This window comes from Schistocerca nitens, chromosome 1 (assembly GCF_023898315.1).
Source record: "Schistocerca nitens isolate TAMUIC-IGC-003100 chromosome 1, iqSchNite1.1, whole genome shotgun sequence".
In the NCBI taxonomy this organism is placed as follows: domain Eukaryota; kingdom Metazoa; phylum Arthropoda; class Insecta; order Orthoptera; family Acrididae; genus Schistocerca; species Schistocerca nitens.
In genome coordinates, this window is record NC_064614.1 from 389,879,954 (window position 1) to 389,902,104 (window position 22,151).

Genomic DNA, 22,151 nt, shown 5'->3' on the forward strand with positions numbered 1-22,151 from the left:
ATGAAAGGGTGTCTGGTGGCGTCTGCATATATGTCCTTAACTCTCTTCACAGCGAGTTTGTACCTCTACAAACAGATTTAGAGGCTGTCACTGTTCGGGTGTGGACGCCACAGGCTGTTACCGTCTGCAGTCTTTACCTTCCACCGGATGGTGCTGTTGCGCAGCATGTCCTGGCTGCTCTGATAGCCCAATTGCCGCCACCTTTCTTGCTACTGGGCGACTTCAACGCCCATAACCCTCTGTGGGGTGGTTCAGTGGCGACAGCTCGAGGTGCCACCATTGAGCATTTATTAGCACAGCTCGATCTTTCGCTTTTAAATGATGGTTCCTCCACACACTTTAGCGTGGCGCATGGCACGTACTCCGCCATTTACCTTTCCATCTGCAGCCCTAGCCTCTTACCGTCTGTCCAATGGCGAGTGCATGACGACCTGTGTGGTAGTGACCACTTTCCGATCCTTCTGTCACTGCCACCATGTCACTCTTCTGGGTGCCCCAGCAGATGGGCTATGAATAAGGCTGACTGGGACTTGTTTTCCTCCACTGCGGCTATTGAGCCTCTCTCTAGTGATGACATTGATGTGGTGGTTCAATCGGTCACCACCGGCATCGTTACTGCCGCCGAATCTGCCATTCCCCGTTCTTCTGGGTCCCCTCGGCGGAGGGCTATGCCTTGGTGGTCGCCTGAGATCGCTGAAGCGATTAAAGATTGCCGGCAGGCGCTCCAGCGTCTCAAGCAACATCCCTCCATAGACCACCTTATAGCGTGCAAACGGCTGCGTGCGCGGGCCCGCCTCCTTATCTGCCAAGGCAAGAAGGAGTGCTGGGAGCAGTATGTGTCCACCATTGGCCTCCATGTCACTCCATCGCAGGTCTGGGCCAAGATTCGACGCGTCTACGGCTATCAGACCCCTGCCAGCGTCCCTGCGCTCTCACTGAATGGAGCAGTTTGTACTGACTCCGATGTCATCGCAACCCGCTTAGCAGTGCATTTTGCTCTGAGTTCCGCTTCTGCGAACTACCCCCAGGCCTTCCGCTCCATCAAAGAGCGGATGGAACGTCGGAGCCTTTCTTTTCACACCCACACTTCTGAATCCTACAATGCTCCATTCAGAGAGTGGGAATTTCACAGTGCCCTTGCCGCTTGCCCTGATACTGGTCCCGGGCCAGATCGCATCCACTGTCAGATGCTGAAACACCTTTCAGTGGACTACAAGCGACGCCTCCTCGACCTTTATAACAGTCTCTGGGTCGAGGGTAAGTTTCCGTCGCAATGGCGGGAAAGCATTGTCATCCCCGTTTTGAAATCGGGCAAGAGCCCTTTGGAGGTGGACAGCTACCGCCCCATTAGCCTCACCAACGTTCTTTGCAAGATTCTCGAATGGATGGTGAGCCGGCGCTTGAATTGGGTACTGGAGTCTCGGGGCCTTCTGGCTCCGTCTCAGGGTGGGTTCCGTAAAGGCCGCTCCGCCGACGACAATCTGGTGAGCCTGCAGTCGGCCATCCATACTGCCTTTGCCCGCCGTCAGCACCTGGTCGCTGTCTTTCTCGACATGCGGAAGGCGTACGATACGACATGGCGTCATCACATCCTTTCTACGCTTCATGGATGGGGTCTTCGGGGCCCTCTGCTGATCTTTATCAGAAATTTTCTGTCGTATCGTACCTTCCGCGTGCAAGTCGCGGCCTCATATAGTTCCTCCCACGTCCAGAAGACCGGTGTGCCACAGGGTTCTGTTTTAAGTGTCTGCCTGTTTTTAATAGCCATTAACGGGCTCGCTGCGGCCGTGGGAAATTCTGTCTCCGCTTCCCTGTATGCTGACGACTTCTGCCTTTACTACAGCTCTACTGGCATTGCAGCTGTTGAACGACAGTTACAGGGCGCTATCCGCAAGGCGCAGTCTTGGGCTGTAGCTCATGGGTTCCAGTTTTCAGCAGCCAAGATCTGCGTTATGCATTTCTGCCGACGACGTACTGTCCACCCGGAGCCGCGGCTTTATCTTGCCGGCGACCTTCTTTCAGTGGTGGAATCACACAGGTTTTTGGGGGTGGCTTTTGATGCCCGGTTGACTTGGCTGCCTCATATTCGGCAGCTTAAACAGGCGTGTTGGCGGCATCTAAACTCTCTGAGATGCTTGAGCCACACCCGCTGGGGTGCCGACCGATCTACCCTGTTGCGGCTCTACCAGGCGTTAATCCAGTCCCGTCTGGATTATGGGAGCCTGGCTTATGGCTCAGCATCCCCATCTGCATTGCGGGTGCTGGACCCAATTCTCCACAGCGGGATATGCCTTGCCACTGGTGCTTTCCGCACCAGCCCTGTGGACAGCATACTAGTGGAGGCAGGTGTCCCTCCACTGCGATTACGACGCCAACAATTACTGGCTGCTTATGCTGCCCATGTTTTTAGCTTGCCCGGGCATCCAAATTACCGTGTCCTGTTCCCGCAGTCAGTCGTCCATCTGCCAGAACGTCGGCCCCTGTCGGGTTGTCCGATCGCCGTACGCGTCAAAGAGCTCCTCTCTGGGCTTGGGTTTTTCCCTGTTCCCCCTCCTTTCCAGGCACCTCTGCGCACGCCCCCATGGTGTGTGCCTCGCCCTTGCCTTCAGCTCGACTTGGCACAGGGCCCGAAGGACTCAGTCCCTCCAGAGGCCTTCCGCCGCCGCTTTTATTCCATCCTGGCCACGTATCAGGGCTCTGGCATTGTTTACACTGACGGCTCGATGGTTGCTGATCGAGTCGGTTATGTGCTCACTCTAGGGGACCATTCCGAACAACGTTCCTTGGCGGTTGGCTGCAGCATTTACACTGCTGAGCTGGTTGCCATTTTTCGAGCCCTAGAGTATATCCGCTCCTGCTCAGGTGAGTCCTTCATTATCTGTAGTGATTCCCCGAGCGGTTTACGAGCTCTCGACCAGTGTTTTCCTCGTTCTCGTCTGGTGATGGCTATCCATGAGTCCCTGCATACTCTTGCGCGTTGTGGCCGCTCTGTGGTCTTCGTGTGGACCCCAGGCCATGTTGGGATACCTGGCAATGAAAATGTTGACCGCCTGGCGAAAGAGGCCACTAGTAAATCATCTCTGGGGATTGGCCTCCCGGAGACTGATTTGCGGGCAGTCTTATGCCGCAAAGTTCTTTCAGTTTGGGACGCTGAATGGCGCAATCTGCCCACGCCCAACAAACTCCGTCCAATCAAGGCAACGACGACTGTGTGGCGGTCGTCCATGCGGGTCTCCCGCAAGGAGTCTGTTGTCCTCTGCCGGCTGCACATTGGGCACACTCGGCTGACACACGGCCACTTATTGCACCGTGAGGACCCACCATGTGTCGCTGCGGCTCCGTTTTCTCTGTGGTCCATATTTTATTGGAGTGTCTGCTTTTAGCTGTGCTCAGGCAGTTGTTCGCACTGCCTGACACGCTCCCTGCCCTTTTAACAGATGACTCTGCTACGGCTGACTTAGTTTTACGTTTTATTCGGGCAGGGGTTTTTTATCATTTAATCTAAGTGTTTCTGTTTTATCTTCTTGTTTTGTGTTGATTCTGGCTTTGGCCTCCGGTTTTAAACTGATTTTTTAATGTGTTTTAAGTGGTTGGCTTTTCCTTTTTTATTTTTATGGTCGGCCAACCACCGTCACACTCTGTATGATTTTAGTTCGTTTTGTCTGGTCTTTGTCTCAGTTTCTCTTGTTCTGTGTCGTCTGTGCTCTATTCTCTTACTCGTTTTTATTCTCTGTGGGTGTTTTTCGTACTTGGAAAAAGGGACCGATGACCGTTGCAGTCTGGTCCCTTTAATCCCACAAACCAACCAACCAACCTAATGTCAGTGGGAAAGAAATATAAACGGATTGAGTGCCAAATAGGAGAAACAAAGTTAGAACAGGTGGACGGTTTCAAGTACTTAGGATGCATATTCTCACAGGATGGCAACATAGTGAAAGAACTGGAAGCGAGGTGTAGCAAAGCTAATGCAGTGAGCGTTCAGTTACGATCTACTCTCTTCTGCAAGAAGGAAGTCAGTACCAAAACTAAGTTATCTGTGCACCGTTCAATCTTTCGACCAACTTTGTTGTATGGGAGCGAAAGCTGGGTGGATTCAGGTTACCTTATCAACAAGGTTGAGGTTACAGATATGAAAGTAGCTAGGATGATTGCAGGTACTAGTAGATGGGAACAATGGCAGGAGGGTGTCCACAATGAGGAAATCAAAGAAAAACTGGGAATGAACTCTATAGATGTAGCAATCGGGGCGAACAGGCTTAGATGGTGGGGTCATGTTACACGCATGGGAGAAGCAAGGTTACCAAAGAGACTCATGGGTTCAGCAGTAGAGGGTAGGAGGAGTCGGGGCAGATCAAGGAGAAGGTACCTGGATTCGGTTAAGAATGATTTTGAAGTAATAGGCTAAACATCAGAAGAGGCACCAATGTTAGCACTGAATAGGGGATCATGGAGGAATTTTATAAGGGGGCTATGCTCCAGACTGAACGCTGAAAGGCATAATCAGTCTTAAATGATGATGATGATGATGATTATGAAGGCTTTTGGAGCCACTGACTCCTTTTTTTGGCAGAAGGATTGAAGAGGAAGCAAGAGGGGTGAAGGAAATGGAACTGGAGAGATTTAGGAAAAGTAGGTGTGTTTGGAAAAATCACCCAGAACCGCAGATCGGGAGAGACTTGCAGGATGGTAAGTCTCCCCTACTCGGGGTTCTGGCTCCAAAAGCTTGCATACGTAGAACATTTTTTGTGTGTGCCTTGTCCTGCAGCCACTTCATGAGTAGATTTTTTATCTGTCCAATTATATTATGTTTAGACCCTTTGTATCCTTTTTCTTTTGCTTCTTGAAAGGTAAAAATTTATATTATTTCAGGCATGTACTTTTTTGGTGTCGTCATTATCATTTTTTTATGTTTTTCCTTGAACTCAAGTAACAAGAAAGGCTTCAACAAAAAGAGTTCTGTTAAGTCTGTTTAGTTCTTATCCTGTTTGACATCTTCAGGTGGTGGTGGTGGTGGTGGTGGTGGTGGTGGTGGTGGTGGTGGTGGTGGTGGTAAAGCCCTACACCCCATTGTGCTATTCCTGCTTTGACTCCTGACAGGTAGACGTTGTATTCTCCCACTTCCTCTTCTTTCTCACCCCTTACCCGAATGTCACTAACAGCTAAAAACGTCCAGCCCCATCTTACTTGCGGCCTCTGCCAGCTCTACCTTCTTCCCAGAGTAGCCCCCATTGATATTAATAGCTCCCCATCTCATTACCATTTGTTTGCCAAGTTGTATCTTAGGAGTCCCTGGTTTGTCAGTTAGAGGTGGGACTCCGTCACCCCCAAATAAAGACTTCATAAATAAAACTTTTTTATATGTGTGTTGTACTCCCACTCCTTGATGACTAGATTTTTTATCTGTCCAATTACATTATATTGTCAAAAGTTTCTAAATAGATAGATAACAGACAATATAAAATCCAGGATAGAATAACAACAATATTATGAAAAGGATGGTTGCCACTCACTATATAGCGGTGTTGCTGAGTCAGAATCTCCACTATAAGGTGAGTAGCAACTATTGTTTTCATACTCTTGTTACAAATCAATAGATAATTATAAATACATGGAATTGTCAGCTGGAGAGCAATCAATTAATTCAATGTAAAGAAAGCTTCTGACATATTCTCATCTTAGATATGGGGTCACTTTCTGGGGAAACGTTAAAACAGCTTATGTTGTTGTTGTGGTCTTCAGTCCTGAGACTGGTTTGATGCAGCTCTCCATGCTACTCTATCCTGTGCAAGCTTCTTCATCTCCCAGTACCTACTGCAACCTACATCCTTCTGAATCTGCTTTGTGTATTGATCTCTTGGTCTCCCTCTACGATTTTTACCCTCCACGCTGCCCTCCAATGCTAAATTTGTGATCCCTTGATGCCTCAAAACATGTCCTACCAACCGATCCCTTCTTCTAGTCAAGTTGTGCCACAAACTTCTCTTCTCCCCAATCCTATTCAATACCTCCTCATTAGTTATGTGATCTACCCACCTTATCTTCAGCATTCTTCTGTAGCACCACATTTCGAAAGCTTCTATTCTCTTCTTGTCCAAACTGGTTATCGTCCATGTTTCACTTCCATACATGGCTACACTCCATACAAATACTTTCAGAAACGACTTCCTGACACTTAAATCTATACTCGATGTTAACAAATTTCTCTTCTTCAGAAATGATTTCCTTGCCATTGCCAGTCTAAATTTTATATCCCCTCTACTTCGACCATCATCAGTTATTTTACTCCCTAAATAGCAAAACTCCTTCACTACTTTAAGTGTCTCATTTCCTAATCTAACCCCCTCAGCATCACCTGATTTAATTTGACTACATTCCATTATCCTCGTTTTGCTTTTGTTGATGTTCATCTTATATCCTCCTTTCAAGACACTGTCCATTCCGTTCAACTGCTCTTCCAAGTCCTTTGCTGTCTCTGATAGAATTACAATGTCATCGGCGAACCTCAAAGTTTTTACTTCTTCTCCATGAATTTTAATACCTACACCGAATTTTTCTTTTGTTTCCTTTACTGCTTGCTCAATATACAGATTGAATAACATCGGGGAGAGGCTACAACCCTGTCTCACTCCTTTCCCAACCCCTGCTTCCCTTTCATGCCCCTCGACTCTTATAACTGCCATCTGGTTTCTGTACAAATTGTAAATAGCCTTTCGCTCCCTGTATTTTACCCCTGCCACCTTCAGAATTTGAAAGAGAGTATTCCAGTTAACGTTGTCAAAAGCTTTCTCTAAGTCTACAAATGCTAGAAACGTAGGTTTGCCTTTTCTTAATCTTTCTTCTAAGATAAGTCGTAAGGTTAGTATTGCCTCACGTGTTCCAACATTTCTACGGAATCCAAACTGATCTTCCCTGAGGTCCGCTTCTACCAGTTTTTCCATTCGTCTGTAAAGAATTCGCGTTAGTATTTTGCAGCTGTGACTTATTAAACTGATAGTTCGGTAATTTTCACATCTGTCAACACCTGCTTTCTTTGGTATTGGGATTATTATATTCTTCTTGAAGTCTGTGGGTATTTCGCCTGTCTCATACATCTTGCTCACCAGATGGTAGAGTTTTGTCATGACTGGCTCTCCCAAGGCCATCAGTAGTTCTAATGGAATGTTGTCTACTCCCGGGGCCTTGTTTCGACTCAGGTCTTTCAGTGCTCTGTCAAACTCTTCACGCAGTATCTTATCTCCCATTTCATCTTCATCTACATCCTCTTCCATTTCCATAATATTGTCCTCAAGTACATCGCCCTTGTATAAACCCTCTATATACTCCTTCCACCTTTCTGCCTTCCCTTCTTTGCTTAGAACTGGGTTGCCATCTGAGCTCTTGATATTCATACAAGTGGTTCTCTTCTCTCCAAAGGTCTCTTTAATTTTCCTGTAGGCAGTATCTATCTTACCCCTAGTGAGACAAGCCTCTACATCCTTACATTTGTCCTCTAGCCATCCCTGCTTAACCATTTTGCACTTCCTGTTGATCTCATTTTTGAGATGTTTGTATTACTTTTTGCCTGCTTCATTTACTGCATTTTTATATTTTCTCCTTTCATCAATTAAATTCAATATTTCTTCTGTTACCCAAGGATTTCTATTAGCCCTCGTCTTTTTACCTACTTGATCCTCTGCTGCCTTCACTACTTCATCCCTCAGAGCTACCCATTCTTCTTCTACTGTATTTCTTTCCTCCATTCCTGTCAATTGTTCCCTTATGCTCTCCCTGAAACTCTTTACAACCTCTGGTTCTTTCAGTTTATCCAGGTCCCATCTCCTTAAATTCCCACCTTTTTGCAGTTTCTTCAGTTTCAATCTGCAGTTCATAACCAATAGATTGTGGTCAGAATCCACATCTGCCCCTGGAAATGTCTTACAATTTAAAACCTGGTTCCTAAATCTCTGTCTTACCATTATATAATCTATCTGATACCTATTAGTATCTCCAGGATTCTTCCAGGTATACAACCTTCTTTTATGATTCTTGAACCAAGTGTTAGCTATGATTAAGTTATGCTCTGTGCAAAATTCTACAAGGCGGCTTCCTCTTTCATTTCTTCCCCCCAATCCATATTCACCTACTATGTTTCCTTCTCTCCCTTTTCCTACTGACGAATTCCAGTCACCCATGACTATTAAATTTTCGTCTCCCTTCACTACCTGAATAATTTCTTTTATCTCGTCATACATTTCATCAATTTCTTCATCATCTGCAGAGCTAGTTGGCATATAAACTTGTACTACTGTAGTAGGCATGGGCTTTGTGTCTATCTTGGCCACAATAATGCGTTCACTATGCTGTTTGTAGTAGCTAACCCGCACTCCTATTTTTTTATTCATTATTAAACCTACTCCTGCATTACCCCTATTTGATTTTGTATTTATAACCCTGTAATCACCTGACCAAAAGTCTTGTTCCTCCTGCCACCGAACTTCACTAATTCCCACTATATCTAACTTTAACCTATCCATTTCCCTTTTTAAATTTTCTAACCTACCTGCCCGATTAAGGGATCTGACATTCCACGCTCCGATCCGTAGAATGCCAGTTTTCTTTCTCCTGATAACGACGTCCTCTTGAGTAGTCCCCGCCCGGAGATCCGAATGGGGGACTATTTTACCTCCGGAATATTTTACCCAAGAGGACGCCATCATCATTTAATCATACAGTAAAGCTGCATGTCCTCGGGAAAAATTACGGCTGTAGTTTCCCCTTGCTTTCAGCCGTTCGCAGTACCAGCACAGCAAGGCCGTTTTGGTTAATGTTACAAGGCCAGATCAGTCAATCATCCAGACTGTTGCCCCTGCAACTACTGAAAAGGCTGCTGCCCCTCTTCAGGAACCACATGTTTGTCTGGCCTCTCAACAGATACCCCTCCGTTGTGGTTGCACCTACGGTACGGCCATCTGTATCGCTGAGGCTCGCAAGCCTCCCCACCAATGGCAAGGTCCATGGTTCATGGGGGAAGACAGCTTATAGCACTTTTAAACTATATAAAAAGGGCCATTAGAATCTTGTTTGGGTGCAAACCTAGATACTCTTGTAAACCTCTGTTTTAAGAAATCTGGTATTCCTCCATTACCATGTGTACACATTATGGAAACCCTTTTAGTCTCTCCCTTAAAACCCACATCCTTTCATCTTTCCCTCTCTTTTCGTCTTTCCCGATGAAGCAACAGTTTGTTGCGAAAGCTTGAATTTCGTGTGTATGTTTGTGTTTGTTTGTGTGTCTGTCGACCTGCCAGCACTTTCGTTCGGTAAGTCACATCATCTTTGTTTTTAGATATATTTTTCCCACGTGGAATGTTTCCCTCTATTATATATATCCTTCATGAAATCCTCCCCACTCCACCAAGAGTGTCTTTCCGCCGTCCACCTAACCTTCGTAACCTGTTAGTTCATCCCTATGAAATCCCCAAACCACCTTCCCTACCCTCTGGCTCCTATCCTTGTAACCGCCCCGGTGTAAAACCTGTCCCATGCACCCTCCCACCACCACCTACTCCAGTCCTGTAACCCGGAAGGTGTACACGATCAAAGGCAGAGCCACATGTGAAAGCACCCACGTGATTTACCAACTGACCTGCCTACACTGTGATGCATTCTATGTGGGAATGACCAGCAACAAACTGTCCATTCACATGAACGGACACAGGCAGACAGTGTTTGTTGGTAATGAGGATCACCCTGTGGCTAAACATGCCTTGGTGCACGGCCAGCACATCTTGGCACGGTGTTACACCGTCCGGGTTATCTGGATACTTCCCACCAACACCAACCTATCCGAGCTCCGGAGATGGGAACTTGCTCTTCAATATATCCTCTCTTCCTGTTACCCACCAGGCCTCAATCTTCGCTAATTTCAAGTTGCCGCCACTCATACCTCACCTGTCATTCAACAACAATTTTGCCTCTGCACTTCCACCTCGACTGACATCTCCGCCCAAACTCTTTGTCTTTAAATATGTCTGCTTGTGTCTGTATATGTGTGGATGGATATGTGTGTGTGCGAGTGTATACCCATCCTTTTTTCCCCCTAAGGTAAGTCTTTCCGCTCCCGGGATTGGAATGACTCCTTACCCTCTCCCTTAAAACCCACATCCTTTCGTCCTTCCCTCTCCTTCCCTCTTTCCTGATGAGGCAACAGTTTGTTGCGAAAGCTTGAATTTTGTGTGTATGTTTGTGTTTGTTTGTGTGTCTATCGACCTGCCAGCGCTTTCGTTTGGTAAGTCACATCATCTTTGTTTTTAGATATATTTTTCCCACGTGGAATGTTTCCCTATATATATATGCTTTTCACGTGGGAGCTTCGTAACAAACTTCCTGAAAACATAAAAGCTATTACTGAGGTCAATACCTCTGGAAAATCTCTAAAATCATATTTACTGCGTCACTGCTTTTACTCCATCGAGGAATATTTAAATTTATGAAGTGTGTTATGTAAACACCTATGCATGAACTGTATTATTGCAACCTTAAATACAGAGTGTACATAAAGTCAGGGAACACTTTCAGTTATTTACTGCACATGAACTAAACATTGTACAGATGTCATAAATATTGCATTTTGAAGAGAAACTCTGAAAGTTTTTTCTTTTACAAACATTCGATATGCGAGCCATGAGTGACCCGGATGACGTTAATACGGAAATCGAATTCTTGCCATACTTGTCCCAGCATGGCATCGTCAGTTGTGGCAGTTGCTTCCCGTATTCTCTCCTGGAGCTCTGCTACATCATGTGGTAGAGGCGGTACATACACCAGATCTTTAATGTGTCCCCACAAAAAAAAGTCACACGGAGTAAGATCTGGTGATCAGGGAGGCCAATTCATGGAACAGCTGTCCCCTTCTGTAGCACGGCCGATCCATTGATGTGACAGCTCCATGTTCAGGTACCCAGGAACTAAAGAATGAAAATGGGGTGGAGCACCATCCTGCTGAAAGGTAAATGAAGAGTCCGATTGCATCTGGGACAACACCTATTGCTGCAACATGTCCAAGTAGGAATATCCAGTGACAGTGGTCTCGGTGAAGAAAAATGGCCCATATAGTTTTCGAGATGACAGGGCACAAAAAACATTTACTGTTGAGGAATCACGCTCAAATTCAATGCATTTGTGTGGATGCTTTGCACCCCAGATTCGGCAGTTCGCTTCATCGCTAAAAATTAAGAGATCAACAATGCCATCCCCATCCTTATTCAGTTGTTGCAACTGCAAACAAAACTCAAAAGTGCTTGTGTTTGTTATCATCATTGAGTTTCTGCACTAGCTCCAATTTGAATGGTTTCATAGACAGCTTCTGTTACAGGACTTTCCATAATGGCAGTGGAGCAATTTCGAGTTCTCGAGATGCATGATGCACCGATTTCTTTGGATTCTTATGAATGTCTCTTTCTACGTGCTCCACTTTCACTTCACCCACACTGGGATGTCCGCTTCTCTTTGCCGGGCACAAGCAACCGTTGTAAAGAATTTGTTGTGCCAGCAGTAAATAGCCTTCCTTGTTGGTGGCTTCTTACCATACTTGGTTCTAAACATCCGTTGAACTGCTGTAGCACGCTTGTTTTTGTCAAACTCCAATACACAGAAAGCTCGCTCCGCACCTGAACTCACCATGTTTGCAACTAGTGCTGACTATTGGCAAATTACCAAACTACGCTGTGGTGGTGAAAAAAAAAAAACACTTTCGGGGTTTCTCTTCAAAATGACATATGTATGATATGTGCACGATGTTTGGTTCTTCTACAATAAATAATTGAAAGTGTTCCCGGACTTTATCTACACCCTGTAAGTACACCTAGATATGACTTTCAGCTGTATACTTATAACTTGACTTGTCCAAAGTCTTACGCGTAAGTTGCTTTGTGGACAACAGAACCAATAAATACAATACAATACAATGAAGTTTTTTTTATTGCCTTGATTGCATGTATGTACACTACATTACTATAGCCCGTGTAAAATTGCCTTATAGTTTATGTCTATCACTTGCCCCTATGGTATTTCCAAATTGGCCATCGGCTTTCACTCAACACACAAACACAGCAAGTCACTGCACAAATGCTGTTAATGTGTAATGCGGAGCAGTGCTGGAAGTTGCCGCCACAAGGTCTGTCAGAAATATGAGATTCATTGTTGACACCTGATTTTAAATGACCAGTGGCTGAACTGCAGCAGCAGACGCATTTTGTAGCTCTGAATTTAACTCGCATCCTAAGCTAACCATAACATCATGATGTGTAATGTGTCAGAGAAAGTGGCAGTCAACAATTTGCGGCAGAACTGAAATCATAATCGCTTTGTTCACAGCTGTTACAGATAACCTCTATGAGCAAACTCAAGACAGAAAAAGTTCTGTTTCAGTGCTAATAGCAATAATTTCTCGCTATCACTGGTTACCACATATTCATTTGATTGTGCGGTCCATGCTGTACTTTAGCATAAGTTAAAGCATTATGGAATTAGAAAATACAGCTCACCAATGATTCCTTTTGTAATTAAAAACAGGAAGCAGATGGTATTCTTGAGTGTAAACATTGATATCTGAGTGTGGTACTGTAAATTTGGGGGGAGGTGCCACAAAGTCATGTTCTAAATTCATTGCATTTACATATATCAACAATCTATCAGTAATATGAAAGTTGATTATAAGAATTCTTTTTGTAGATGAGAAGTGTTGTTTTGAAAGACATGGAATAGAATGGAATGTAAATGATTTTCACAGTGGGTAGTGGGTAACATCATCTCGTGGATTACATTTAATTAAAAAATATACCACACAGCACTTACAGTTCCTTACTTGGAATTCTCTTAAAAGTGTAATTTTATTAGCACAGGATAATCAATGAAGTTTGACACTTTATAATATAAGGATGCAGTTGAGTGAAATGTGTTCTTGGAAGCATCTCATTCAGAATCATATGTAATCTCAATTATAACATTAAATCCCACTGTCACAGCCACAAGGAAATGAGAACTTGTTTACTTTACAGTTTTACTCAATTGTCTCATATGGTGTCATATTTTGAAGTGACTCTGTGCATTCACAATGAATACTAGAATCAAGAAATAAATATGTAGGAATATTTATGGATCTAACAAAGACATTTGATCATGTAGGCCACAAAACTTTAATAGAAATATTGGTAGTATATGGTATAAGAGGAAACCCAGGGGACTGGATCCTTTCATACCTGAAAAATAGGATTCAGTATGCAGAAATTTCAAAAACACTGAAGAAGTGAGGTCTGAATTGAGCATTCTACACACATTAGTCCCACAGAAATACATCCTTGCCCATTGCTTTTTATTTCATGCACAAATTACATCACAAACAGTAATTATTATTGTAATATAATTTCTTATGCAGCTGATAAAATTCTACTGTTCAAGGATAGACACACATAATCTAGAAATAAAATACAATGTAGAAGTAAATAATGTGCTATCCAAAGATTCACTTATTAAATTTGCCTAACTATGTTACTAAAATATTTTGCATACATTTTAAACTAGAAAACGAAAACAGTGTCAGGGTATCTACATTTGAATAGATGATTACGTAGCAAATTACAAAAAAGAGCAAGAAGAATAGCAAAGAGCAACACATAGCCAACCTTAAACAGAGAGAAGATTGTAGGCCAGTAGTAAAGCTCTTAAGATACTAACATGACCCAGCATATAACTATATGAACTTGTATGCTGATCAAAACTCTGATATTCTTCCAGTACTCAAGATAACAAGAGACAGCACTATCATGATGCAAGGAAGCAGAATTTCAATAAGCCTGTACACATGAAATACAAAACAGTTGTCACATGCAGCCCTATTAAACTCCCTTCAGACTTAAGAGAGAGAAACGTAAATATTTTTGAAACTCCCTCAAAACTTTTTCAGTAGAAAATCATTACAATAGTATAAATTATTTTATGTGCATTACAGTTTGACAGTTGTAATGCAGTTACTGTAACAAAAAGATATGTAACTTACATGTACAGGTAAATATAGCATAAATGATGTAGACGAACTCATAATTTGAAATGAAATACGCCTAGAACGCCGTTGCACAGAATTATAATTTACTAAATGTTACGTAGTAAACAGAGTATACTGAAGGAATATGATCCGAATCGATGTCTGAGAACTTAGGTTTTGCTCCAGGCAAATTCCAGAATGGTTCCTTTGAAAGGGCATGGCCGATTTCCTCCCCCATCATTGCCCCAATCAGAGCTTGTGCTCCATCTCTAATGACCTCACTGCTGACTTGTCGTTAAACACTAATCTTCCTTCCATCCTTTAAGCAATGTAGTTATCAGTGCATGTAATACAATTTTACCTGATACAGTGTATTTTATCTATGGCTACAATACATACATACATACATATTCTTGGCCTTGGAAAGGGCAGTCAGAATGGTGTTTTGGTGTCAGAAAATCTTGTGCATATCATTATTGAAGTATATGAGAATATAACTTCTGTCATACCTGTACCTACATTGTTTATGATGTCTGTTGTTCAATTATATAGACTCCTTGAAAAGAAACTACACACTTCACTGTGTGCTATCTATATGGAAAATTTAGTTACGCTTGGATAACACCCTAAACCATTATATATAAAGTTGTGGACTATTCTGCAGGCTAAGTTTTCAGTATGCTAATAGCAAAACTGAAAAACATGTGATGGGCCCGAGATTTTTGAAACGTAAGTTGAAAGTCTTACTACAGCACTCTCCTTTTATTTTGTACAGGGATTTCGTGAAACTTTATTCCGCCTTTTGCTGTTATATCATACTTGACCCATTCATGGCTGAGTTCCTTTGGCTTACATGGTTTTATGGAACCCAAAGAGAAAGAGAAAAAGGCATGGAGAATAGTCTATGCTGAACTTATTTCCAACCATTAGTTGTAATTGTCCTTTCACCTATAAGATTCTCAGATGACTAAAGGCACTCTGCTTTTGCTCATGTGCTGAGAGTGTTTCATGACACACTGTGGAAATTATTACTTAGGATTACATGAGGGTATAAAAAAAATCAAGGCTAGATATCTTTGCAAGAAAGTACTTTATTTGCATATGTCCATTTACACACTAATGCCTTGAAAGTAGCACAGCAATACAAAATTCATGATGTACAATTTCACACTGCAGATGTGCCTCACCTTTTCCTATCATGTAGATGATGGGCAGTTCCACTTTTAAGACTATTGGTTTATCTCACGGTCGTACCCGTACAGCCACATTTTTTAATGATGCTAGACGTGGACAGGTCATCCACAGCACACCTTCTGAGTTCTTATCGGACTTCGGCACGGGGTTCCTTCTGCTCCCTAGGTCAGCAACCTGGGACCTTGGGAACAAACTTGTCAGCAACATGCTGCATTTTGAAATCATGTTAGGTACATGTTCTATACGTCATTTGAATGGCTCTTTTATCGAAATGATGTGGAACAAATCAGTTTGTGGGTTATTTATACATGATTAGTGTTAACATTAATGAGCATATTTTTTGTCAGACTAGTCCAACTACATTTAACTGAAAACTACTTTTCCTAAACAGGGGCTGCCAGTTTTGAAACAAAAATTTGTCCACAGAATCAGAGCAGTTTTCCATAAAAACAATGTAAGTTAGACTAAAAACTTGCTTTACTACCTTTGAGATGTTTTATGTTATTGGCAGTGATCAATAACATTAGTTGCTGCGTAGTGAACTCATTTCTGAGCATCAACAGCTTTAATACTGTTTACTAATGGTCATTTTTTTCCTCCAGTGAGGATTTCCTGCACTGTTCCGTACAACACACTGACAATAGCAACAATGTTATGGATTATTCTTCAGTGATCCTCATGCCCAAGTCACCTACTGTTTTCAACACTTTCAGGCATTTTACTCGAGGGACGTCATCCTGATCTCGCACTGTCTTCCAGTGATGTCCTCTCTCTTGAATCACACATGCCTCTCCACACACCTTGCACAACTCATTGCAACATGGCCATATACTTGCCAAATCGTGTAAAGCATCTGTGGTGGCTTTTCCCTGTTTCACACAGAACTTAATGTTCACTGTTGTTCTAACTTGCTCTCCATTCCAAAGTCATTGGTTCTCCCTTGCACTGTCATCTCTTGGTGTGTTACAGAGGGAGTCACTAAACGTTTTGATGACCCCCACATATTGGTGACAGGGAATATTTTTCAGATTATGTAATGACAAAGATGGAACCAACAGCATCCATGTTTGTGGAATATGCTTGACACAGCCAATGATCCTGTATCATGCAAATTAACCAGCAAGAATTAAGAGATAATTTGAATATTCCTCTGAAGTAACAGAACAGTCAAATAATAAATATTAATTATTTCTGTATCAATATCATTAGCAGTGTGAGAGATACAATGGAGAATTGGTGGTTCTGTTGTTAATATAATTTTATTATCAAATAATTTTTGTTGCAGATCATAAAACAGCTGGTGGCCAATGGGTGTTATCCTCAAATTACAACTGTGAAAGAGGCAGTGAAAGTGAAAATCAAGAATATGTTGGACTACTTTCAAATACTGGAAATATAACTATTTTTGATATTCGCAATAATAGAGCAGCTTTGTGCAATGACAATGTTTTTAACAATAGAAAAATTAGGACAAGTGTTTGCAATTCGCAAATTCATTTGCGTTTTTCAACTATAAGTGTGAATAGCATATCTGTCTCAGGCTTTGATGATAATATTTATGTATATGAACTGCTAAAGACAGGTGGACTCAGTCTTCGCTTTATGCATGATGGGCACAGGAAGACTAGTGTTAGAAAACGCTTCAACACCACAGATCATCTGTGGTATGGGAAAATCATTTTATCTGCTTCAGAAGACAAATCTTTACATTGTTGGCAGTTCTCGTGACTACTTCATGAAAGTAGCTTTTACGTTCTTGGACATTTTTATACAACTTGTTTTAATAAATAAGAGTTATTCAAAGTTAATAGTCTTACTTCAGTTATTTTATCCATCATTGTTACCCACAAATACAACACCCTTTGTTTAAAGAATAAAACAAGCAATTTAGAAATAGACAAGTAAATCCTTACCTGAATTTTTGTTTCTTCAAGTTTTTACAACAGCACTGATTGCTCTGTTATGCATACCATCAGTGCGATGTGACTGTTTTTCAGCTTGCAACTTGTATCTCTTTATTTCTGATACAAGAGCATAGTTTTTTAATTTATAGAAGCTGTTACGTCAGAGTACGAATTACTGTTGCTTTTAATAAAGTTTTGTGCTACACTTTTACAGTGTTCGTAAAATATTTAACAATTTGCTCTGCATTCTCAAGAAATTTCCTTGCAGTTGTAATTTACTATGTCATTGTCAATATCACTAATTATTGCTTTCCAGATGTTTTGTTAATACTTCTCACAATATACATATCACTACATAATATTTTTTGCTGTTCTTATAACTTTCTTGTACAGTTAGCATATGATTTTAACTGAATATTTTCCCTTGATAGCCTATTCAGCATTATTGATTGTACCCTGAGTAATCCAAGTGTTTTACTTGCCATCAAGCAGAATTAGGTCTTTTCTGCAGATGACACAAGTATTATAATAAATTACAAAAGAAAAATAGCAACAGAGTGTATTAATGGTGTGCTTCTTGTTGGTCCATCAAGTTCCAGTTTATGCACTCAGCAGAGCATCCGGGAGCACATTATTAATCAGTCACACTGAGAAAATGAGAAAGAACAGAGGATATTGTAAATAATCTGTTTATAGTGATTATTGGTTGGTTTTCTGCAAATGTTATATCATTCTTAATGTTAACAAAACAAGGCATCTGGTTTTGTGATTTTACTTGTGTACCCCACAATATGAATACCGATGGTTCTCACTTGATGCTTGGATCATATGGTTTGCTAATAAAATGGGGAAGATAGGTTGGGTGAGCTTCTTTTAGAAAATATATGGGGGATATTGTCACACAAAGCAAGATCTCTGCTGTTACTGGTGTCAAAGGGGCACCTTTTTTAGTTTAGGATCAAGATTCAGGCATCCTGTGGGGCAAGTCACAACAAAAGAAAATTTCCACAAAATGCTTAAGAATGCACAGAAAAAGCTTATTTCATCAGAATATTAGAAGAATTGAGTAATTAGCTAGATGAGCTTCATATCTGTTTCAAAAATTTAAAGCGCTCTGAAAAAATAGGCATCCTGGGTCTATCTGAGCACCACATAACCACAGGGCTAGAGAAGTTAAGTATAAAAGATGAAGCTAGTGACTTAAGTGTGTAGAACTAATATTGGAAAAGGAGTTGTTACATATATTATTACCAAACAAAAGTTCGAAACCATTAAACAAATAGATTCTGTATTGCTCAGGATATAGAAGTATGCTTGTGCATTAATAATGAAAAATAGCTCACATTTAATTGTAACTACATACAGATCCCCACTGGGGTATTCTTAACAGTTTATGAACCAAAAAGGTTAACTTTTACAAGCTTTCGGAGCTAGTGGCTTCTCCTCCTGGCAGAAGAGTTGAAGGGGAAGGAAGAGGTGTGAAGGAAAAGGACTGGAGAGGTTTAGGGAAAGGGGTACTGTTCAGAAAAGTCACTCAAAACCCAGGCCAGGGGAGACTTAACAGATGGGATGAGAAGGAAAGTCTTTGCTCCTCATCCTGTCTGGAAACTCTCCCCAAGCCCAGGGTTCTGGGTGACTTTTCTGAACTGCACCCCTTTTTCTAAACCTCTCCAGTCCTTTTCGTTCACTCTCTTCCTTCACCTTCAACTCTTCTGCCAGAAGAAGGAGCCACTGGTTCCAAAAGCTTGTAAAAGGTGACCTTTTTGTGTGTATGTTCCCATGTCACTGCTTGGTGGGTAGACTTTTTATCTATCCATTTACATTATATCGTCAGTATTGATTATTTTTGTTGTTACTATATTAACTGTCAAACAGCAGCAAGCAGTTATATAGATTTTCTAAAGGATCCTGATGAGAAAAATGGTCTAGAACCCTTATTTGGATCCTATGGTTTGATCTCAGTAATTAACTTTCCAGCGTGGGTGGATAAAAGCAGGAGGAAACGAATTGCTAATGCTCTCTTTGATAAAGCACAAAGCAAGAAAATAACTGGGCACCCAGTAAAAAATGATCTCCCTGATCATGATGTACAGTTAGTTACGATAAATAATATAGTGCCTTACAGTGTAGGTACTCAAGGAAACTGGTTAGAATAATTCATGATTCCATGACAAACTTTTCAAGAATAGATTACAAGAGATAATGTGGGATGAAATTTATAAGAAACCAAATGCTGCCATAAAATTTAATTGTTCCTTGATAAATTCATATCATTATTTGAAAATAGCTTTCTGCATAATGTAATCTGAAAGGACATCAAACAGCCATGTAAAACCTCATGGATCATTAGAGGGATTAAAATGTCTTGTTGCAGGAAATGGAAATGTATCTGTTGACAAGAGCAAGTAAAGATCATACAGTATATGTATACTACAAGAACTACTCAAACTTACTAAGAAAAGTAAGTCGAGGAACATGCACATTATATAAAAAATTAGTACCTATAACAACATATATATGTAAGGCTATACGGAATGTAGTAAAATAAGAGACTGGGCAACAGGCCACAGAACAGAATAACATCACCATTGATTTAAATCGATGGGATATAAATGACCAGTCCCAGGTAGCTAATGTATTTAACAATCATTTCTTAAATGTAGTAGAAAATGTAGAGATGAACAGTTCAGGAGAAAAATCAGAGGAGTATGTTGAACAAGCAGCTTTCATAAAATTCAAACATGTGGATGTCACACCTATGTTTCCCATCAAATTAAGAAAATTACATATTCTCTCAAAAATAAAAGCTTATCTGGATTTGACAGTGTTTCCAACTGAGGACTAAAGACATGTTCCCTTATAATAAGTATTGCTTCTGTGTATGTTTGTGGGTTAGGAGCACCCATACGAAATTAGTAGAAATGAATAATGGGGGGAAATGTGAGAAAAGAGGTGAAAAGCAATCTTGGAAGAAAAAAAATTGCATCCAGTTGCCCCCCCGCCCCCCCCCTGATCTCACCCAAGATCACATGTGCAGTCACAATAGCTCACATAATGGAAGACAGCACTAAAATTGTTCAGATGTTGTAAAACTGTTAAATAAATGTAAGTAGGACAAGGGAAACCTAAAACAGATACACAGAAATATGTGGCTGGCTGGTCACTTTAAAAACATGGCTGAGCAAACCATCCTGATTATATATTAAAAACATTGACCTAAAATTGAACCAGTTTGCAAAATTTTTAAAGTCATATCACATTTGTTTGATTGCCAGTTAAAATAGAAGGCAATTCTGTCAGTAGATGAGCTATTGCCCTTTGGTTGGAAAATAAAACACAGTCTAGTAAAATGTGGCACACTATGATGTGTACACCACAAGCACCACCCATTGGAGGGTCCTCATCCCAGTGCAGGAAGTCATGCATCATAGGGCTGTGGCCAATGCAAAGCAGAGTAAGGAGGACCTCATCCCACATACACTGCTGGAAGGAGGTACACCACCTTGTTGTGAACTTTAGTAGATGCAGCTTATTGTCTGTCACTTCCAGCCATTCTTCTTCGCATCGACACATGATCTGCACCTCAACAGTGAGGCAATAGCATGTAGGGGGTTGGCAGACGGAAGTACCTGATGATCAAGGCACATCTGTTTTTTGAAATATATAATGCATCACTAACTCACCACAGTTTTCCAAAAACACTGAAATATCCCACTGTTAAATCCCTCTATAAGGGAAAGGATAGGAGCAATCTCAATAGATACTGACTTGTTTCACTGCTGATATTATATTCCAAAATTTTTAGGTCATTTATTCTAGAACAGTATCACACCCAAGCAACAATAATACCTTCAATAAATCACTGTTTGAAATTCAGAAGAGTTGTTCAACAGTGAATGCCATTACATATCCAGTCACAAAATGTTACAAGCACTACATAATAAAATACTTCCAGTTGGTATTTTCTGTGGCATATCTAAGGTATCTGACTGTATAAATCAAAATATTCTCTTAGATAAACTGAGGCTTTGTGGAAATGAAGGTATAGGCAGCCAATGGATAATGTCATTTCTAACCAAAAGAATGCAGATAGTAGTACTTAACAATGCAAGCAGGGGAGATTCTTCTGACAGGAAAAATCACTAGTAGAGTTTCACAATGGTTAATCTCAGGTCTCCTATAGTTTCTCATATATATAAATGATCTTCAGTCTGACATACAACAACAAGAATTAGTCCTTTTTGTGGATGATATTAGTTTTGTAATCAATCATATAACAATAGAGGAAATGGTAATTATTTTTTTAAGAGTGTTATCTCAAGTAGTGTTCTGTGAATAATCTCACTCTTAATTTCTAAAAGACACAAAATAGTCAGTTCTATACATGCAGAGGGACTACACTACCAATAAGTGTGACACCTGGGGTGGAAATAATGAGTAGGGTAGAAACTTCAAAATTTTTAGATATCCATATTGATGAGAATTTAAACAGAAAAAAGCAACTTTGGAACTCCTAAAACAACTTAATTCGTCCATATTTGTACTTCAAGTCATTGCGAATTTTGGGGAGAGACAAATGAGTAAGTTGATATATATTTCATATTTTCATTCAATAATGTCATATGGAATAAAATTCTGGGGTATCTCATCCTTAACTCTTTATCTGGCAATGTCACTCTTGAGCGGCATTAAAATTGTGAACTATTTTCTGCAACATGTTGCAAGTATCATCCTTGGAATGGTAATGGTGCTTGCAAGCAACATGGCTTTTTTGTACAATGAAAATGCCTTATAAAAGGAAAGAGTAGGTCTTGAAGGTGAGTTATTACACAAATGTCCCTGTGAATGATGTACAGTATGACAGTTTTGGTCACTGACCAGAGTGTGGATCAAAAGGGAAGATACAAGCATTGCCTTCAGGGGATTTGACTGTAAATTGTGGAATTGTTCCATGCTTTGTAGCAAAAATTAATTGTTTTACAACATTTCACATGAAATAGTGTAAAATGCAACAATTTTTTCAACTACAGGAA

The 22,151-nt window shown here is 41.1% G+C and overlaps 1 protein-coding gene across 3 annotated transcripts in view; it reads left to right on the forward strand.

Annotated features, from left to right (window-relative positions):
* The window catches only part of LOC126235796 (WD repeat-containing protein 73-like), a 141,666-nt gene extending 124,644 nt beyond the window's left edge, over positions 1-17,022 (forward strand). For all 3 annotated transcript variants that reach the window (XM_049944615.1, XM_049944622.1, XM_049944632.1), the window contains one exon: positions 16,500-17,022. In XM_049944615.1, the coding sequence (XP_049800572.1) occupies positions 16,500-16,942 (443 nt within the window). In that variant the 3' untranslated portion in view covers positions 16,943-17,022. The remainder of the gene's footprint in view (positions 1-16,499) is intronic.
* Positions 17,023-22,151: the final 5,129 nt, after the last annotated feature.